We start from the raw sequence: 22,295 nt of genomic DNA on the forward strand, positions 1-22,295 counted from the left end.
TATATAATCATTTGCTATAAACTCGTATAACATTAGAAAACTTTTGAAAGAATGCTATCATATTTAGTTAGAAATACGCCAAGGTGTGTCATATATTTTAACACCTAGGGTATTATTCAATCATAACATAGGCTTTAAATTTTTAAATATGGTTTTTAAATATGTTACGTGTTATGACTTTAGATCCCCCAACATCCTATGTAAGCATGTGCAGTAATTTGACTTAGCCATTTGACACCATAATTCTTCATGCACCCTCTAACCACATTCTTGGTACAGCTGTACCACTGTGAATTTTATATGGCATAGATCATATATACCAAGGGTGTGAATAGAGGTATGGTTTTTGTGTAGACTTTCTATATGCGAACGGGTACAGGGTATTATAACTTTGTGCATTTGTTTGCAACGCATAGAAGGAGAAGAGCTAGACCCATTGATAAGTATAACGATCGGCTAAGAATCATTTCCTGATTCAATTTAGCTATGCCCGTCTGTCTGTCCATGTATTCTTGTGATCAAGTTACAGGTCGCATTTATTGTCCGATTGTCATGAAATTTTGTACAAGTCTCTTTTTTGGCCCAAGGACGAAGGCTATTTGAACGAAATCGGTTCAGATTAAAACATAGTCCCCATATATATCTTTCATCCAATATAGCCTTTAAGGGCAATAGAAGCCACAATTTTAGTCCGATCTTTACAAAATTTGGCATGAGGTGCTTTATTTAACGTCTTCATATGTGTGCCAAATTTCATAAAAATCGGTTCAAATTTATATATAGCACCCATATATATCATTTATCCGATATGGAGTTTTAAGGCTGTAGTAGCCACAATTTTGGCCCGATTTCTACAAATTTTAGCGTGAGTTGTTTTATTTAAAGTCCAAATGCGAGTGCAAAATTTCATATAATTCTGTCTGTATTAAGACATAGCTCCCATATATGTATATCTTTTGTCCGATATGGTCTTTTAAGGCTATAGAAGCCACTATTCCGACTCCACTATTCCGATCTTAACGAGATGTAATAGGAGGTGTTTTATATAACGTCCTAATGTGTGCAAAATTTCATAAAATTCGGGTTAAATTTAGATATAGGTCCCCGAAATATCTTTCATCCGAAATAGACTTTAGATTTTATAGAATAGATTTTGCATGAGACGTTTTATTTGACGTTCCAATACGTGCGCAAAATTTCTTTAAAATCGGTCCTGATGTATATATAGCTCCAATGTTATTTGATCCGATATGGACTTTTAAGGAAGTAAATTTTGGTCACATCTTTACAATATAGAGCGTGAGATGTTCTATTTGACGTCCAAGGATTATTCATCAAAATTGGCACAGTTTTTGATATAACTCCCATATAATATTTTATCCGATATGGCTTTTTAAGGATGTGGAAATCCAACTTTGTTGTCTAAGTTGACCTTTTTCGATTTTCAATTGTTATATCACGAAAACTAGTTAAGGGATTTCTTTGAAATTTTCAATGTGGCTAGTGGGGGAGTGAGTTGTTTGTTTGTGGGTTTGTAAATTTTTTTTCCGTATAGACCCAAAAACGGCTTAACCGATTTCTTTGAAATTTTCATTGTGGGCAGTGGGGGAGTGAGTCCGGAAGGAGCAATAGGCTATATAATTTTTTGATATCGCAAGGGAGCCGATCGTCCCCATTACCAAAAAAGTACCACCCAAAAAAAAGTGGACCGATTAAGACAATATAGGTATCAAATAAAAGATATTGGAGAGTTGAATACGAATGTGGCATAAAAACTTGGGTTCAAATATTCAAGGGGTTTCCCAAACCCAAAAACTGCTCCAATTAAAGGTATTCAGGACTAGACTATATGACATTAGTCTTTGTGTCCAAGAATCTAGGTGGAGCTTTACCTCCTAAAATTGCCTCCAATAGGTTATTTGACCTATTAAACCAATGGGGAATCAAGCGATTGATTTCTTTGAGTAGAGTGAGTCATTCAAATTTGTGCTCAAAGTGCAGATGGGTTGTGGCGCACAACCCTCATACAGACGCCCTCCACCAAACCGCTGAACACACCAATCATGACTATATGGGGTTAAATTCAAGGTATAAGGTTGTGAACTGCGAATTTGACATCTTTACTCTGCGCATGTGGGGACACAAATAAATTTAGGCTGCCATAGCCCCGAAATATGACGTTCAGCGTGATAGGAGTTGCAAACCTTAACGTTAAGGTGGAACCATTTTTAGCTCTTCAATAGACAAGACCAAATGACGTGTTGCTGGACAACACTTTTTTGTTCAAAAGTCTAACATGGCTTAATAGTAAGAACTATCGCCACCACGCTGGCAAATTAGTTCATTACCACAGAAAATCGTTAAATATGACAATTTAAAATGTTTTAAAAAAAAGACTATATGATGACTGTTTAATAGGTAGTCGTATGGTATGGTGGTTGTCTGACTATTCATAGGCAACCACCACATGATTGTCCACTCCAAGCGAGTAGCACTCACATTTAAATAAGCACCATTTAATGGCTGTCTTCAATTGAATTTAATTGATCCAATTGGATTTAGTTGATCCAATTTAAAACAGCGCTAATTTGTAGAATCCAACATGAACAGAGAGCGGGCAAAATGGTCAAAATTAATCATCGAGCATGTATTTTTGTTATGACAAGCTTTCGGTCCTTTGAATAAAGAAAAAAAAAGATGTAGAAATTTCGTTGCGGTTGTTTCAGGTATTTTTTTTAACTTTCCAACCTAAGACGGTGTTTTAGGTAGTTTAATTACCAACAAGAGTAAGAATAAAAAACAAATGAAGGCACAGTGTTGAAAATGAAGGCACAGCGATGCGGGCAGGGCTCAGCTATTTACATATATATATATATATATATATATATATATATATATATATATATAAAAGGACTGAACCGATTTTCTTGAAATTTTCACATTATAAACCCATAGGAAAATTGAAATACATTACATACATCCATATAAACTCAAAAACGGCTAAGCCGATTTCTTTAAAATTTTCACAGAGACTCTTTATTTGATTTGGGAGTACAATTCAAATTTTATATCCTAATTAAGATCCATGCTCCGACCCAAAAACCCCTTCAAATAGGCATATTAGACGATAATGACAATATGGGGCTCGAATGAAAGGTATTTGAGAGTATATTACGAATAAGGTCGGGAAGGAGGAATCGGCTATATAATTTGTTGATATTGGAAGGGGGCGGACCCTCCCCAGTCACCCCAATGACACCAATCAAAATCAGGGTTGACCGATTGGTGCAATATGGGTATCAATTGAAAGGTATTGTAGGGTAGAATACGAATATAGTATTAAAAGGTGAGTCCAAGGAACCCAGGAGTAACTCCAACTCTAAAGGTTTCCCAAACGAACATATTAGACGTACATATCATGATGGGAGTCAAATGAAAGGTAATCGGGAGATTATTACAAATATAACAAAAAAAGTGATGTATAAGTATTTGCGGGTCGCCCCACCCCCAAAAGACCCCTCAGATGGGAATGTTACTCGATTATAGCTATCGTTTAGTTTGATTTACAAAAAGCCTAAATGATGACTATTTAATATGTAGGCATATAGTCTTTTATTGACATCTACCACATGCTGATCAATATTGTAGGCGTTCAGCCACTCCTAGCGAGTAGTAGAACTAACATATAAGTTAACGCCATCTACAGGATGTTTTCAAGTGGATTTTGTTGATCCAATTGAAAACAGCCATTAAATGGCGCCAATTGGGAGAAGTCAACATGAACAGAAAGAGGGCAGAGTGGTCAAAATTGATCATACAGCATTTATCTTCGTTGCGGTTGGTTGCGATATTATTTTTTAACTTTCCCAATCTAAGACGGGCTTTAACAACAATTTTCAAAAATACCAGATCTCGGAACACCCCCAAACAGAACTTTTATTTTTGGGGTTTAAATAAGAAGTATTTGAGAGTAGAAAAATTCACAGGAAAATTGGAATACACTTTTAACTGAAATTAGGTAGAAATTTCCAAATTAAGAGTACTTTCCTCCAACATAGCGTTATCGGGCGCAGCAGAACGGGCCGGGCTCAGCTAGTCTTATATATAAAATTCAATTTGTGTTTGTTTGTCGGTTTGTTTGTTTTTGTGTTCCTTATAGATTTAAAAACGGCTAAATCGATTTTATTGAAATTTTCACAGATGGTACATAATGATACCGTGGTGACAATAGGGTACTACATTTTTTGATATCTGAGGGAGAGCGGACCCTCCCCCTTACCCAAATTTTCAGAAACGGTGCGATTTAAGCGAAATTTTGTGTGCTCTCTTATAGTAACCTAAAAACAAGAATTTTGTATCCAAATTTCGGATGGGGTACCAGGGGGCCGCCCCACCCCCAAAACTTACAATATATATATATATATATATATATATATAAACCAATCACGACAATATGGGACTCAAATGATAGGTATTTGCGACTGGAATACAAATCTGATATCCAGATGTAGGACCAAGTTTCTTGGGATCCACCCCTTCCCCAAAACACCTCCAAACAGGACTTATTTATTGACCATGGCAATATGGGGCTTAAACACCTCCAAACAGGACTTATTTATTGACCATGGCAATATGGGGCTTAAATAAAAGGTATTTTAGTGTAAAATATGAATCTGATATCCAAATGTGGGACCAAGATCGAGGTCTTACCGTCCTAGTTGCTAAAGCACTAATGGCCAGTATACTGTCCATAAAGATGTTCACAATCGATATCCGTTAACGCCACACCACCTGAAGCATTCCGTGATCACCCGAATCTCCGACAGTATGACAGTACGATATTATGGTCAGGCACGATGTTTGTATTTGAGCAGTTCGCTGGATGTCCTACTCTTAATCATAGTATCCACAATGCGTTCCATAGTTTCGAGTAGAAAGTATAAATACGACCCTTCCCTCCTGCCAGGCCATACAACTCCTAGGCTCGCTGTGAAAAAAGTGACCAGATGGGTCGCCAGTTAGTTGGCCTTCTTCTGAAATATCGGAATTATTCCATCAATTCCGGGTGATTTAAATGGTTGGAAGCTCCTCAAGGCTTCCTTTACCATAAGTTCCGTAATGATAAGCCTTCGTACAACCTCATTATTCCAAGAATCAGGTGTCTCCGGCGTGGCGTCATTAACGCTATCTGTCGCAGAAAAGCTTCCAGGAGACACGTTTTGGCGCTTTGATCATCTAATTGTATTTCTTCAGCCGTGTATAATACCTATCCCAATAAACTGCCGCTTTTTCGTGCTCTATTATTAAGTCTGCGGACTTCTTTCCCAATGTTGCGAATCTCCCCGGTCATCCAGGGTCGATTTTTCTTGAAGAGGACAACTATCTTCGAAAGACCCCACTAGCGCAGTTGTAATCCTGTTGATGTTTTCTTCTATGATTGGATATTTCAAAGTATCTTGTCCAAGTCTTCCTCATTGATTTCGGCGCTGGCCGTACTATTTTAAACCTAATGTGGCGATGGTCCGAGAAGGAGTGCTCCATTTCGAACCTTATCGATTAGATTTTCCAAACATATTGTCAAATCTAAAACCTTCTCCCTTATCCTATTAAAAAAGGCCGCGGTGCTACCAATATTAAGTGTTATTAGGTAGTTAGTATTTAACAATTCTGCCAAGGCTTGGCCTCGCTTATCAATGTTGGTACTAACCCACGAAAATTGGTGAGAGTTTGACGTGGATCCACGTGTCGGAGAGTCGAAAGGCAGATAAAGTTATGCCACGTTTGCTCCACCGTCTCCCTGTCTCAGCACTCATGCATCAGACGTTGACAACTCTGGGGAAAAAAATATAATTTAAATTTTTATGAAAAATAATGCAGGTCATTGGCCAAGAGTAGGGTAAGTTGGACTGTTTAAATTCACATTAATTATGCATGGAGAGTTAATTACTTCTTAATTACTTCTTTATTACTTCTTAATTACTTCTTTAATGGGGTCAAATCATGTTGTTATAAAACTGTCATTGATATGGAAATTATGTAGCCCTTTTTTGTTAGGGGATCCTCATTGTACATTGATCTCTATGCTATGTCACCCTTTCTTGTTGTGGGATCCTCATTATGTTGTTATAAAACTGTCATTGATAAGGAAATAATGTAGCCCTTTTTTGTTAGGGGATCCCCATTGTACATTGATCTCTATGTATGCTAGGGAGGATTCGGCCTAGCCCTTTTTGTTGTGGGATCCTCATCATGTTGTTATAAAACTGTCATTGATATGGAAACTATGTAGCTCTTTTTTGTAAGGGGAATGGGGGATTCGAACTTGTGTAAGCTGCTTTTTGGATAAGGAATTTGGGATCCTACATTTTTAGTTCTGGGTGTTATTTTTAATTAGGGATGGTGTTGATTTAACTGATAAGTGGGATTGAAACTATTTGGTTCGTCAATTATTGAGTTATAAAAATTCATTGAATGTGACCCTCACTGTATGCTATGGGTCTTGCTCATTTCTTGTGTGTTGTAAAGATGTAAACTGCGGTAAGGCAGAAAAAAGGGAATGTTTGGTTTGGTTATTATCTAATAATTGTTTTCATGGGTGCCTTAGTTGGGGATTAATGTTGATTTTTTTACACTTAAAGTGTGACCGTCACTGCATGTTATGAATGCTGTGGCACTTGCGCATTTCTTGTGTGTGTGTGTGTGTGTGTTGTAAAGTGTGTAGGATATGTTTATTAAGGGGTTGATGGTCGTTTTCTAACTCTGAGTTTTTAATTTTTTTTTGTCTCTATATGTTGCCAGTGAGTGGTATCCATAAAGGCTTCATTGTGTTGTAAAATGCGACTAGGTAGTAAGGAATATTATCTGTGTGATTTCTAATAAAAACACGAAAGAATTCGAAAAAACCTATCATTTCTAAGATTTCTATCTGAAGAATAAGATGGCAAACCAACATTTCCAAATGAGCCAGCCTTTGTTTTCCCAACAGGATGAGAATCAAAAAATACAGAATGAGAGCAACAATTCTCATAATTCAATTAATGAACCTGTTGCTATTTCTGTCCAACTTAGCCAAAATCTATTTTCGCAGGAGAGCAAAGAAGTATTTTTGGATTTTTCCCAAAAAATTTTACAACAATGTGAGGCCTCACAAAGTCAACAACTCATAAGTGACGATGAGGAATGTATTCCTGAGACTGATGACAAGCAAGATGATGGAAATTCTACCCAGGAAATATTTCCATGGAGATTGTTCCCAAACCATTTCGACCCAAACAGCCAGCCTATACCTGGATCGGTCGAAGACGATATGTTGCGGAAATCGGAAGAGGAGAAAGAGTCCGTATTGGACCAAGAGTTAAGGAAAGTTGAAGCGGACTGGAATACAGAAATGGATCCAGCTATTTTTAGTATTTTAGAAAGGTTTTTATAAATTTCCTATAAAAGTATAAAGAATTATAAATGAATTTTAAGAGAAATTTATATAAATAAAACAAAAAAAAAAAAAATTAAAAACTATGTGTTCCTTTTTTTTGGGTGGGGGAAGGGGGTTTACGTGGTTTGGGGTTGATTTTGGTTTGTTTCTATCCACTTAGAGATTTTATTGGTCAGACACAAACATGTTAGTGTCGTTGTATGGTGTACATTTCATTAGAAGCTATTTAGATATTATTGATAAACTAGTCGTGATACTTGTGTTCGTTGATGTTCTAAAAGTGTTGGAATGCAAAGGAGTTTGGATAGAAAAATAAAAGGTTAAAAAAAAAAATTGGAAGAACTCTTATCTATTGTAGTAGAAATGTAAGACGAATGGATTCCAATTTTGAAATTCAACCACAAACGTTGGAATTTCGATTTCAGTTCCATCTAACTCGCCATTGAACGAACATAGAATTGTTTTTAATCCGTCGAAGTACCATTATTAAAAATTTTCGAATTGAATTTTTTCCCTCAAAATATAAACATTTAAACAAAATTCCAAGTGAATTTTTAACGCGCCAAAGTACCATCGTTAAAAATTTTTTTTGTGATTTTTGCCTAATTTGCAAAGTGCGTTTATTTAAATACGCTAAACAAACATTCAGTGCAGTGGTAAATAAAGCAAAAAAAAAAAAAAAAAAAAACAACAACCAAAAGAAAACATTTAAATATAATAACAAAAAAAAAAAAAAAAACAAACAAAACAAAACAAAAATGGCTTTATACACTTGCGAAATTTGCCAAGAAAATTTCGTCTCCGTTTTGAATTTAAAAATTCACGTAAAAGAAGCACATAGGCAGTGTAGTATGTGTGGCGTTGTGCAACTAAGTAGGCATGCGCTTAATTTCCACATGCTAGTAGCACACAATAAAGAAAAAAATGTTGGTGGAAAAAAATCCCAACTAATGCGGATAGTGCGGAAACAACAAAACGGTGGAAAATTCAAAGAAAATATGCAGAAAGAAGATAAACAATGGAAACAAGCACAGGCCCAACACCAGTTTGTTAATATGCATTCAACGTCGGACGCTTTTCAACAACATCATCAACAACAACATCATCAACAACAACATCATCAACAACAACATCATCAACAACAACAACATCATCAACAACAACAACATCAACAACAACATCATCATCATCAACAACATCAACGACAACAACAAGTTCAAGAACAACAACAACGAGAACAACAAGAAGAGCTGGTTAAACATCACGAGCAAAATATTCCTCGAAGCGAACAAATCGAAAATGACTTGGATCTGGATGAGATGGCTTACTACTTGAATGAATTAGATCAAATTCTAAGTAAACTACATCCAGAAAACCAGAGAGAAGAACAACAAGCACTGATCCAACAACATATTTTCAATGGAAATGTTCCTTCGACTTCGAGAGCTGCTCTACAACAACAACAACATCAGGAACAGCAGTTCCTAGGAAATCAACCTATTCAACCACAGGCCCAACAACAAGATTTGAATGAAGATATACCATCAAGGTCGAGAGCTGCCTAAGACAAAGTTTGTAAATGCTGTAATATTGGAGTACCCGTTAGAAAGTGGTATACCCACTTGAAAACCAATGCCCATAAACGTAATAGCATTGCGATGAGAGCTCAATTCATAAAACAAACCAGCAGCGATTTTAAAAATCGGTTGGCTAAATATGAATATTCAACCATTAAAGAAACTCTGAATATTAACAATTTTCTCTCCGGAGGTATAGATTGCATAGAGAATCTTATTATGGAAAGTTTAGCGGAGCATATTTGCGTGAAATTTAATTTTCAATTACAAGCACAATATACCAAACTTTGCAGTGATGAATGGAAAAAAACAATTATGCATCACACCTCCAAAATGTCGCAAATAACAAGAAGCGACTCTATTGAAAATGTGGTTAGCTGCCATGTAGAGGAAATTAAAACTAAAATGTCAGAGTTTCAGGAAAGAGATTCTGGATGGGCTTTAGTCAACATTGAAAAACTCTACATTAACATAAATAAATGTACAGTTTTAAGAGGCTCCCAACATATAAAAACACCGAAAAAATTAGCAGATAGACGCGCTTGCTGCAATATTCTTAATGACGATGAATATTGCTTTAAGTGGTGTATGGTAGCAGCCTTAACAACACCAAAGCCAAGAAACCCAACAAGAACATCCTCGTACCCTGTGGATATCAAACAGAAGATAATAACTTTGACAAACGGTGTAAGTCTCAACTTCAATGGATTGAATTTTCCCATGGCCCTTAGAGACATAATCATATTCGAAAAAAACAACCCAAATATAAGTGTAAATGTTTTGGGATATGAAGTCAAAACAGATCATGTTGTTGGGCCGTACTACATTACCCAAATGGAAAAGGAGACCCACGTGAACTTGTTGTTGCTGGAAAATAATGAGAGAGAGCATTATGTGTTAGTAAGAGACACGTCAAGGTAATAAAACAAATAATACTATGTGTAATTAATTAAATGACTATTTTTTTTTATTTTATCTTTTCTGTTTTTTTTTTTTACAGACTTTTACATAGGCAGGTTACATCAAACGCAAATAAATTGTACTTCTGCAACCAGTGTTTCCAGCACACCAGGAACCCCAACATGATGGATCATCATAAGCGAGAATGTGGAAGAGTTGTAACATATCTCCCTGAGGAAGCCAATAAGTTCATGGAGTTTTCCAACTCTAAAAAGACAATGGACGTTCCATTTTCAATTTACGCAGATTTTGAATGCGTACTTGAAAATGTTAACGACAGTAATAGTAAATCCCTAAGTAAGCACATTCCATGTGCTTTTAGTTATAATATTAAATGTAGTTTTGATGATAGGTTAGACAAATTTAATATTTATACGGGAGAAGATGCTGCCGAGGTTTTTGTTAAAAGCATCGATCAGGAGTGTAGGTTTATTTACGAAAATTATTTAAGTCTAAATACCCCTATGGCATCATTATCACCCTCTGAGGAGTTCAATTTTCAAGTAGCTCAAAACTGCCATGTATGTGAGAAATTATTAGGTAGTGATAGGGTTCGTGATCACTGTCACATCACTGGAAAATACAGAGGACCTGCCCATAATAAATGTAATTTAGAGCACACTGTACCAACATTTATACCCATTTTCTTTCACAACTTTTCGGCTTATGATTGTCACTTATTTGTGAAAGACCTCCTTAAAAATATTCCTGGTAATACAACAGTACTGCCAGAAAATAAGGAGCGATACATTGCCCTATCCCATAAAGTATATTTAGGTGGCGGAAAAATTTTAGAGTATAGATTTTTAGACTCCCTCAGGTTTATGGCGGCAAGTTTAGATTCTCTAGCAAACAATCTGGCGGGAGATACTATGAAGTCAGTTAGGTCACATTTTCCAAGCGATAGGGAATTTAATTTAATGAGGAAAAAGGGCGTATTTTGCTACGAATACCTGACTTCGTTTGATAAACTAGCCGAAACACGACTTCCTCCCATTGAGGCTTTCTTTAGCAAATTGTATAACAAAAAATGTAGCAGCGAAGATTATACGCATGCCAAAGAAGTATGGCATACATTTAATTGTGGTACTTTACAGGACTATATGGAATTGTATTTAAAAACAGATGTTCTACTACTTACTGATGTTTTTGAAAATTTCCGACGTTTGTGTAAAAAAGTCCACAAATTAGATCCATGCCAATACTATACAGCACCAGGTCTATCTTTTGATGCTATGCTTCGGAACACTAACATAAGCTTAGAGCTGTTTACCGATTTAGATATGTACAATTTTATTAAGAATGCTATTCGAGGAGGAATAACTCAGTGTTCTAGAAGACATACGAAAGCAAATAATAGGTACCTAAGCGATTTCAATCCATTACTTCTTTCTACCTTCCTTATGTATTTTGATGTCAACAATCTATATGGGGCCGCTATGATGCGTTTTCTCCCATGTGGCGACTTTAAATGGCTTAAGGAAAATGAAATTATTAGTGATGTACAAAGAATTCTGGACTTTGTTGATGACTCCCCCATAGGTTACATTTATGAAGTTGATTTGGATTATCCAGATCACTTACATGATCATCATAATGATCTACCTTTTGCTGCGGAAAATAAAAAAATCGGTGGAGCTAAATACAAAAAGCTGGTTGCCGATCTTACACCAAAGCGAAATTATACCACTCATTATTTGGTATTGAAGCAATGCCTTGAGAATGGTTTAATTTTAAAAAAGGTCCACCGAGTTTTAGAATTTAGACAAGAACCGTGGCTTGCTCCATTTGTTAACACTAACACAGATGAGAGGAAAAAAGCAACGAATCCGTTTGGAAAAGATTTTTTCAAGCTACTGAATAATTCGGTATACGGCAAAACGATGGAAAACGTCGATAATAGAAAAGACGTAAAACTTGTAACCGAATGGGAGTATTCAAATAAGAAAAAAATTGGTTTGGAAAGACTTATATCCAAACCAAACTTTAATAGTTTGTCTCAATTTTCAAATGAATTTTGGGCTGTTCAAATGGACCGCACTAAAGTAATCTATGATAAGCCAATATACGTTGGATTTTGTATATTAGAAATAGCAAAATTAATCATGTATGATTTTCACTATAATTACATGAAAAAGAAATTTGGTGAAAGGTGTCAGTTAAATTATATGGATACTGATTCCTTTATTTACACTATTTCTTCCGAGGATTTCTATGCAGAAATAAAAGACGATGTAGAGAAATATTTCGATACTTAAAATTATGATGCAAATAATCCGTTTGGATTTCCTCTAAAAAATAAAAAAGAAATGGGTTACATGAAAGATGAAAATGGAGGTACATTGATGTCAGAATTTGTTGGCCTAGGACCGAAAATGTATTCGTACAAATTAGATGAAGGTAGCGAAATAAATAAGGCCAAAGGGGTGAAAAAATGTGTCATAGAGGGTTATTCTCTTGAAAATTATAAGGAATGTCTTTTGAACGGCATAAAACCTACTGGCAGCATGTTGTCATTCCGATTTAAACTTCATAATATTTATACGGATAAGTTAACCAAAGTAGTTTTAAGTCCCTTAGACACAAAAAGAAAAATCAGGGAAGATAAAATTAATACATATGCATGGGGCCATTATAAAATGGCAACCGAAAACAACTTACAGAGCATAAGTATAGATTATACAACGGAAATGGATGTAGACAATATCGAATCTTATAGTGATAACGATTTAAGGGACCTGCTTGACTACCTTAATATGTAAAAAAAAGCTACAATTTTATAATTTACCTTTAAGGCTTATTTATTTTAATAGTTAAATACTTGATAAGAAAATTAAAATTAAATAAAATAAAAAAAAAAATATTTTCAATAAAATGTGTTTGTTTATTAAATGATTTTTCGAACAGTTCCAGTCAAAGGTGTGTATTCGATGAAACGATCGTGTATTATTAAACAATATGCCGACGTATTTTCAGGAATGGATTGGCTGGTTTCGAATTCAATTTTAACATCAATAGGCCCGGCTTTTATTGTCTCATTTTGATGACTAACATCAATTACAGTTATAGGGGTTTCTTTGAATTCATCACATGACAGGAGAGGTTGCGGTTCCTTCAAATAAAAGCTTTGTTGAAATCTTGCATACATATCATAAAGAACTGCATAACGATTATCATCAAATTTTATATTAAGATCATCGTATGGGTAAATATCTGAATTTAAATGTACTTTGAAATTTGTTAAGTTACAATGGATAAATTTTTTGTTATTTTCAAATGCAAATACTAAAAAACGTGGTCTCTCCCTATTTACAGAAAGTTTAACGTTCCAATTGCACTTGACTGCACCGGGAAATGTAGGATTAAAATGACAATCCCAGCTACGAAACGTGATTGGTATAGTCTTTCCATCTTTAATTGTTTTCATTATTTTTAGCTTCGTTTCATCTGAGATATGAACATGGGGAATTCTCCATGTTATATTCGTTATATTAATTTTAACTTTTTCCGTTTGGGTAGTTAAATAGCAGGCATTCAAATCAGTGGAACTTCGTAGGAGTATAAGGTCATGTTTACAATTTAAAACAACTTTCGTGAAATCCTCAGAAAATCCTAATAACTTATTTAGTGGCACATAAAAATTGAACTTCTGCTTGTTCAAATCGGTTTCTTTGCTCCAGCCAGCATTCAGCATCATATTATTTTCAATACTATTTATTGAAATGTAGTTTTTTAAAATACTTGAAATGCCCAAATATCGTGTTCTATCTATTTCTACACCATTAATTTCATAGCGAATTTCATCAAACATATACGCAACACAGTTATTTCGCAATCGTCCATTAAGTGTACTTTTTCCATCTTCCAGTGTAATGGAACCCTCTATATATAGGTAGCTTTCGCTAGGTAGGATATATAAATCTTGATTTTGAATTGTTATTCTAATTTCGTCATTATTTTTGAAGGATTGAATATATGGTACGTAGCTATGATAGTCCTTTTTAACAATATTATCATCAGAGTATGGTTTCTCTAGTACATTTAAAATTTCAGACATGGCTTTTTAATTTTAATTTTAAGGATTTTAAAAACAATTTATTTTCTTGAGTTAAAAGCCGTCTTTTATTGTTGACAGCTCGAATCGGAATGTTATGTTTGGTCATTTTATTATTATATTTATTAAAAATAATCATTTTGATTTAGGTTTAAGATGTAATCGAAGTGTTATTTCTTCCCCTCTAAAATTAATCAGACGCGTTTCTTGATCAACAATCCAAACTTTTATGCGACTTATTTCGTTAACGTTTACTGGTAAATAAATAAGGTTCCTGGGAATTTCGTCTAATTTATATCCTGGAGACACGTTTATTGCGAACTCATGGATAATATGTGCTGGAGAATTATTCATATATGCTCCAGTTGTAATATTACAACAAATTTGAATTGCATTTACTTTCATGATGTTTACTGGCATGTGAGACGTATGCTTTATGTTAGGGATTAAAACTCGATCTTCAAATCCAAACAACGGACCAATAGACCGATCTTGATGGAAATTTATAACATGTTCCGAAGAAAAAATTTCGATTTGAAGTGTATTGTTATTTGCTTCTATATCGAGAGTATTAACTAAGACTCAAATCCAGCAGATCGGTCAATATGACAGCTATATCCAAATTCGTTCCGAACTGGATCATTTTTGGTTCGGATATCGACGAGCCCAATAAAACTCACTATTCTGAGTTTCAGCAAAATTGGGTAATAAATGCGCAGCTATAGCCAAATATGTTCGAATCTGAACCTTTTTTGGTTCGGATAATAAAACTCACTAGGCCAAATTTCAGCGAAATCGGTTGTAGGGTGGATGTGTTACAAACGGAATGGCTAAATGAATATACCCCCTATCCTATGGTGGTGAGTATAAAAACGTTGGCACATGGAGATTTAAATTTAAGGAAGTTTTGTAAATGAGATATTTACCAGTACGCAAACGGAGACATGTATGTGTCAGTAGCATTGCAGCATAGTCCAATAAAACAATAAATATGGGAAAAGCGATATTTAAGGAAGTTTAATGACTGAGATGCTGACAAGTAGGCCAATGAAAATGTGTGCTTCAGTTGATGCACATTTATTATTCGATTTTGCTAAAATTTGGGACATTGAGTTTTGCTGGGCCACTCGACATCCTTCTTCTTTTTGGCCCCGATCGGTCCAGATTCGGATAAAGCTGATATAGCAGATCGGCCCAGATTTGGATATATCTGCCATATAACCGATCTCTCGATTTAGGGTTTTGGGCCCAAAAAATACGCATTTATTTTACATTTCGCCGAAATTTGGTTGTGTTAAGTTGTGTTAAGCCCTTCGACCTACTTCTTCAGTTTAGCCCAGATCATTTCAGATTTGGATATAGCTGCCATATAGAGCGATCTCTCGATTTAAAATCTTGGCCCATAAAAGGCAAATTTATAATCCGATTTCGCTGATATTTGGCACACTGACATATGTTAGGCTTCTCGACAAACAAATGATAAAGTAAAGAACTGCTGTGCTACTGGAGCTATATCAACTTATGGTCCGATTCCGACCATAAATGAATTGAATATTGGAGACCATAGTAGAAGTTTCCGCCAATTCGAACAAGAATTGAGCCCTTTAGGAGCTCAAGTATTAAAATAGGGAGACCTTCCTAAATAGGGGCTGTATCAGGCTATAGATCGATTCGGACCATATATGACACTTATGGTGAAGGTCATGGGAGAAGCCGTTGTACAAAATTTTAGCCAAATAGGATAATAATTACGTCCTCTAGAGGCTCAAGAAGTCAAGATCCCAGATCAGTTTATATGGCAGCTATATCAGGTTATAGACTGATTTGAACAAATTTATAGGAAGTCATAAAAGAACACGTCATTCGAAACTTCGGCCAAATCGGATAAGAATTGTGCTCTCTAATGGCTCAAGAAGTCAAGATAGGTTTATATGGCAGCTATATCAAAACATGGATCGATTTGGCCCATTCAAAATCCCAACTGATCTACTCTACCAGGAAGTATTCGTCAAAATTTCAAGTGGCTAGCTTTACTCCTTCGAAAGTTAGCTTGCTTTCGATAGACAGACGGACGGACGGACAGACGGACATGGCTAGATGGACTTAAGATGTCACGACGATCAAGAATATATATACTTTATGTGGTCTTAAACGAATATTTCGAGGAGTTATGAACAGAATGATGAAATTAATATCCCCCCATCCTATGGTGGTGGTATAAAAATTTTAACGTAGCTAACTCTTACAAAATCCAGTGCAATCGGGTAACAAATATGCCATTTATGGGTGAAAGATCCTAAAAAGGGAGATCGATGTTTGTGGCATCGATATCCAAATATGATCCCATCAGCACCATATTTGGGAAGGATGTATAGATGTTTTATACAACCGATGATAATAAATTTTAGCTCAATCAATTTTCAAGTTCATCTTTATTGGTTCATTATTATGTTCATATTTACAAAGCAGAGTTATGAGATCATATCTTTTGGATATTACTGCATATAAGACTTAGGATCAAAGATATTAAATTACAATAGCACAGTTAAGATAATGAGTTTAAAGGAAAAACAAGTAAAAGCGTGCTAAGTTCGGCCGAGCCGAATCTTATTTACCCTCCACCATGGATCGCATTTGTCGAGTTCTTTTCCCGGCATCTCTTCTTAGGCAAAAAAGGATATAAGAAAAGATTTGCTCTGCTATATCAAGATATGGTCCGGTTCGGACCACCATTAAATTATATGTTGGAGACCTGTGTAAAAATTCAGCCAATTCGAATAAGAATTGCGCCCATTGGGGGCTCAAGAAGTAAAATAGAGAGAACGATTTATATGGGAGCTGTTTCGGGCAATAGACCGATTCAGACCATAATAAACACGTTTGTTGATGGTCATGAGAGGATCCGTCGTACAAAATTTCAGGCATAACGGATAATAATTGCGACCTCTAGGGGTCAAGAAGTCAAGACCCCAGATCGGTTTATATGGCAACTATATCAGGTTATGAACCGATTTGAACCTTATTTGACACAGTTGTTGAAAGTAAGAATAAAATACGTCATGCAAAATTTCAGCCAAATCGGATAGGAATTGGGCCCTCTAGAAGCTCAAGAAGAAAAATCCCCAAATCTGTTTATATGACAGCTATATCAGGTTATTAACCGATTTGAACCACACTTGGCACAGTTGTTGGATGTCATAACAAAATACTACGTGCCAAAATTCATTCAAATCGGATAAGAATTGCGCACTCTAGAGGCTCAAGAAATCAAGACCCATACTTGGCACAGTTGTTGGATATCATAACAAAACACGTCGTGCAAAATTTCATTCCAATCGGATAAGAATTGCGCACTCTAGGGGCTTAAGAAGTCAAGACCCAAGATCGGTTTATATGGCAGCTATATCAGATTATGGACCGATTTGAACCATACTTGGCACAGTTGTTGGATATCATAATAAAACACGTCGTGCAGAATTTCATTTTAATCGGATAAGAATTGCGCTCTCTAGAGGCTCAAGAAATCAAGACCCATACTTGGCACAGTTGTTGGATATCATAACAAAACACGTCGTGCAAAATTTCATTCCAATCGGATAAGAATTGCGCACTCTAGGGGCTTAAGAAGTCAAGACCCAAGATCGGTTTATATGGCAGCTATATCAGATTATGGACCGATTTGAACCATACTTAGCACAGTTGTTGGATATCATAACAAAACATTCCAATCGGATAAGAATTGCGCACTCTAGAGGCTCAAGAAGTCAAGACCCAAGATCGGTTTATATGGCAGCTATATCAAAACATGGACCGATATGGCCCATTTACAATACCAACCGACCTACACTAATAAGAAGTATTTGTGCAAAATTTCAAGCGGCTAGCTTTACTCCTTCGGAAGTTAGCGTGCTTTCGACAGACAGACGGACGGACGGACGGACGGACGGACGGATGGACTGGGTTTTATTCGGGTTAATCTTAATTTTCCATTTTGAAAAGTATTTATTACAAGCCAGCAACCCGGTTTCCATTTTTTTTAAGAAGTGCAGTAGTTAACTTGCTTGTAGTTATTAACGCCGTATCATCTGCGTAGTATGCTGTTTTCACGAAAGAAGGCGCTTTAAAGTCAGCAGTGTAGATGGAATAGAGCAAGGGAGATAGCACTGATCCTTGGGGTAAGCCTGTATTCAACAATTTTGGGGAAGATCGGGATTGGTTTACGGTTACAATAAAAGATCTTGATTCCAAGAAGTCCAAAATAATTTTGCATAAGTATTTAGGCACATAATTTTTTAGCAACTTGTGGATTAGACCATTATGCCAAATTGTGTCAAAAGCCTTCTCTATGTCCAGTAAAACAAGGCCCGTAGAACGTCTCATTTGTTTGTTATTTTCGATTATTTTCTTAATTCTGTGAACTTGGTGGACTGCACTAAGTTCCTTTCTGAACCCACACTGCGCAGGAGAGATTAAGGAGTTTTCTGTGGCAAATTCGTACAGCCTAGAGTGAATGATTTTTATACCCACCACCGACGGATGGGGGTATATTCATTTTGTCATTCCGTTTCCAACACATCGAAATATCCATTTCCGACCCTATAAAGTATATATATTCTTGATCAGCGTAAAAATCTAAGACGATCTAGACATGTCCGTCCGTCTGTCCGTCTGTCTGTTGAAATCACGCTATAGTCTTTAAAAATTGAGATATTGAGCTGAAATTTTGCACAGATTCTTTTTTTGTCCATAAGCAGGTTAAGTTCGAAGATGGGCTATATCGGACTATATCTTGATATAGCCCCCATATAGACCGATCCGCCGATTTAGGGTCTTAGGCCCATAAAAGCCACATTTATTATCCGATTTTGCTGAAATTTGGGACAATGAGTTGTGTTAGGCCTTTCGACATCCTCCGTCAATTTGGCTCAGATCAGTCCAGATTTGGATATAGCTGCCATATAGACCGATCCTCCGATTTAGGGTCTAAGGCTCATAAAAGCCACATTTATTATCCGATTTTGCTGAAATTTGGCATAGTGAGTTGTCTTAGGCCCTTCGACATCGTTCGTCAATTTGGCTCAGATCGGTTCAGATTTGGATATAGCTGCCATATAGACCGATCCTCCGATTTAGGGTCATAGACCCATAAAAGCTACATTTATTATCCGATTTTGCTGAAATTTGGGACAGTGAGTTGTCTGAGGCATTACGACGTCCTCCGTCAATACGGCTCAGATCGGTTCAGATTTGGATATAGCTGCCATATAGACCGATCCTCCGATTTAGGGTCATAGACCCATAAAAGCCACATTTATTATCCGATTTTGCTGAAATTTGGGACAATGAGTTGTGTTAGGCCTTTCGACATCCTCCGTCAATTTGGCTCAGATCAGTCCAGATTTGGATATAGCTGCCATATAGACCGATCCTCCGATTTAGGGTCTAAGGCCCATAAAAGCCACATTTATGGTCCGTTTTCGCTGAAATTTGGGACAGTGAGTTGTCTTAGACCCTTTGACATGTTTCTTCAATTTGGTCCAGATCGGTTCAGATTTGGATATAGCTGCCATATAGACCGATCCTCCGGTTTAGGGTCTTAGGACCACAAAAGCCACATTTATTATCCGCTTTTGATGAAATTCGGGGCAGTGAATTGTGTAAGGCCCATCGACATCCTTCGTTAATTTGGCTCAGATCGGTCCAGATTTGGATATAGCTGCCATATAGATCGATCCTCCGATTTATGGTGTAAGGCCCATAAAAGCCACATTCATTATCCGATTTTGCTGAAATTTGGGACAGTGAGATGTGTTAGGCCCTTTGACATATTTCTTCAATTTGGTCCAGATCGGTTCAAATTTGGATATAGCTGCCATATAGACCGATTTCTTGATTTATAGTTTTGGGCCCATAAAATGCTCATTTATTGCCCGATGTCCCCGAAATTTGGAACAGTGAGTTAAGTTGAGCCCCTTGACATACTTCTGCAATATCGCAGAGATCGGTCCAGGTTTGGATATAGCTGCCATATAGACCGATATGTAGGTTTTAGGTTTTGGGGCCATAAAAGATGCATTTATTGTCCGATGTCGCTGAAATTTGAGACAGTGAGTTTGATTAGGCTCTTCGACGTCCTTCTTCAATTTTGCCCAGATCGGTCCAGATTTGCATATAGCTGCCATATAGACCGATCTCTCGATTTAAGGTTTAGGGCCCATAAAAGAGGCATTTATTGTCCGATTTCGCCGAAATTTGGGACAGTGCTTAGTGTTAGGCTCTTCGACATGTTTATGCAACTTGGCCCAAATCGGTCCAGATTTGGATATAGCTGCCATAAAAGGCGCATTTATAGTCCGATTTCACACAAAGTCCGTATGTCCCTCCAAGCTCAGCACTACCGCATCTCCGTATTTGGTTGTGGTCCGATAACAACCATCAATAACGTATTCATGATGCAGTACCATATCCTTCACATTTAAAATTGGTTTTAGATTTTTGTTATTAAATTTACTTATCAATTCTAAATTATCAGCCATGACGCTAAGTTTGCACTTTCAATACTATTCAAGATGTGGCTTTCTTCTCACACTTTTATAGAAGCGCAATGAAAACCAATATATAATGACGATGAATCCCACAATAAACAAAGGGTTACATAGCTTCCATATCAATGACATTTTTATAACACCATGATTTACGACCCAAAAAGAATCAATCCCACTTATCAGTTACCGCCATCAATCTCTAATATCCCAATCCCAAATGAGCAAGACCCACAGCATTCATAGCATACAGTGAGTGTCACATTCAATGAATTTTTATAACTCAATAATTGACGAACCAAATAGTTCCAATCCCACTTATCAGTTAAATCAACACCATCCCTAATTAAAAATAACACCCAGAACTAAAAATGTAGGATCCCAAATTCCTAATCGAAAAAGCAGCTTGCACAAGTTCGAATCCCCCATTCCCCTTACAAAAAAGAGCTACATAGTTTCCATATCAATGACAGTTTTATAACAACATGATGAGGATCCCATAACAAAAAGGGCTAGGCCGAACCCTCCCTAGCATACATAGAGATCAATGTACAATGAGGATCCCCTAACAAAAAAGGGCTACATAATTTCCATATCAATGACAGTTTTATAACAACATAATGAGGATCCCCTAACAAAAAAGGGCTACATTATTTCCATATCAATGACAGTTTTATAACAACATAATGAGGATCCCACAACAAGAAAGGGTGACATAGCATAGAGATCAATGTACAATGGGGATCCCCTAACAAAAAAGGGCTACATAATTTCCATATCAATGACAGTTTTATAACAACATAATGAGGATCCCACAACAAGAAAGGGTGACATAGCATAGATATCAATGTACAATGAGGATCCCCTAACAAAAAAGGGCTACATAATTTCCATATCAATGACAGTTTTATAACAACATGATTTGACCCCATTAAAGAAGTAATTAAGAAGTAATAAAGAAGTAATTAAGAAGTAATTAACTCTCCATGCATAATTAATGTGAATTTAAACAGTCCAACTTACCCTACTGCCAAGTTCCATTGTTAGCATGGAATAATTGGTAGTTGATATGGTTCAGTTCGGTGCAGGTTTATTTGGATGACCTCAAGCATTGGCCCTCCAGTAAATGGCCCTCTTGGGAGTGGGTGATGGTCACATCGTCGGCTCCCTGTTCGTTAGGCTGCATTGAGTTTCCTTTCACTGCATTGCTTGATATATCAGTATTAGAATCTTTGCCTATCCTAGTCTTCGAAATCCTGAGGAAATTGGCTTCTTGGTCTCCCTGTTCCTGTCACTGTGGCAGTGGACTGATGTTTAATATTAAAATCTTTGTCTATCCTAGTCATCCCAATCTTCAAAAAGACGACCTTGGTAATGTAGAACGCCATGACCTTAGTCTTAGCCAAGGTTCTCACAGTGACTTGGACAATGCTCACCGCAAGGAGAGTTCCTCCCTCCTTCTCCTCCTTGAGGAAGACCTCTCGTTTCTCCACAACCAAACCTTTATTTTGCTTGCCTAGGGCGTTTACCATGCTTTTCGTTGCGAAAATCTATAACTGAATTCCCCGTTCCCAAGCGCCAAGATATCAAAAGTTAACAATAAACCTCTCAAAGCATGTTACATATATTTTGCAAGCATGTGTAGTAGATTGACCTTAATTTCGCATTTTGTATTTATTCGCAATTACGCACCTTTATACAAATTTAATATTCCTTACATGTCTACCAAT

The 22,295-nt window shown here is 36.4% G+C and overlaps 3 protein-coding genes across 3 annotated transcripts in view; 1 reads left to right on the forward strand and 2 right to left on the reverse strand.

Annotated features, from left to right (window-relative positions):
- Positions 1-22,295, reverse strand: part of LOC106093105 (serine-rich adhesin for platelets) — a 742,527-nt gene that overhangs the window by 242,334 nt on the left and 477,898 nt on the right. The window lies entirely within an intron of this gene.
- LOC131995973 (uncharacterized) lies at positions 9,091-12,227 on the forward strand. Its single transcript, XM_059365337.1, has 2 exons — positions 9,091-9,926; positions 10,010-12,227. The coding sequence occupies exons 1-2, from the start codon at positions 9,091-9,093 to the stop codon at positions 12,225-12,227; spliced, it is 3,054 nt and encodes a 1,017-aa protein (XP_059221320.1).
- Positions 12,857-13,780, reverse strand: LOC131995976 (uncharacterized). Its single transcript, XM_059365343.1, has one exon. It carries the CDS (start codon positions 13,778-13,780, stop codon positions 12,857-12,859), a length of 924 nt encoding a protein of 307 aa, XP_059221326.1.

Source organism: Stomoxys calcitrans, chromosome 1, assembly GCF_963082655.1.
Source record: "Stomoxys calcitrans chromosome 1, idStoCalc2.1, whole genome shotgun sequence".
Lineage (NCBI taxonomy): Eukaryota > Metazoa > Arthropoda > Insecta > Diptera > Muscidae > Stomoxys > Stomoxys calcitrans.

What these genes read in the sequence shown, in the direction of transcription:
- LOC131995973 (XM_059365337.1), top strand. Translation starts at nt 9,091, where the DNA reads ATGAGAGCTCAATTCATAAAACAAACCAGCAGCGATTTTAAAAATCGG. An exon ending in TTAGTAAGAGACACGTCAAG is followed by an intron (nt 9,927 to 10,009) that starts GTAATAAAACAA and finishes TTTTTTTTACAG; the next exon opens with ACTTTTACATAGGCAGGTTA.
- LOC131995976 (XM_059365343.1), bottom strand. Translation starts at nt 13,780, where the DNA reads ATGTTTGATGAAATTCGCTATGAAATTAATGGTGTAGAAATAGATAGA.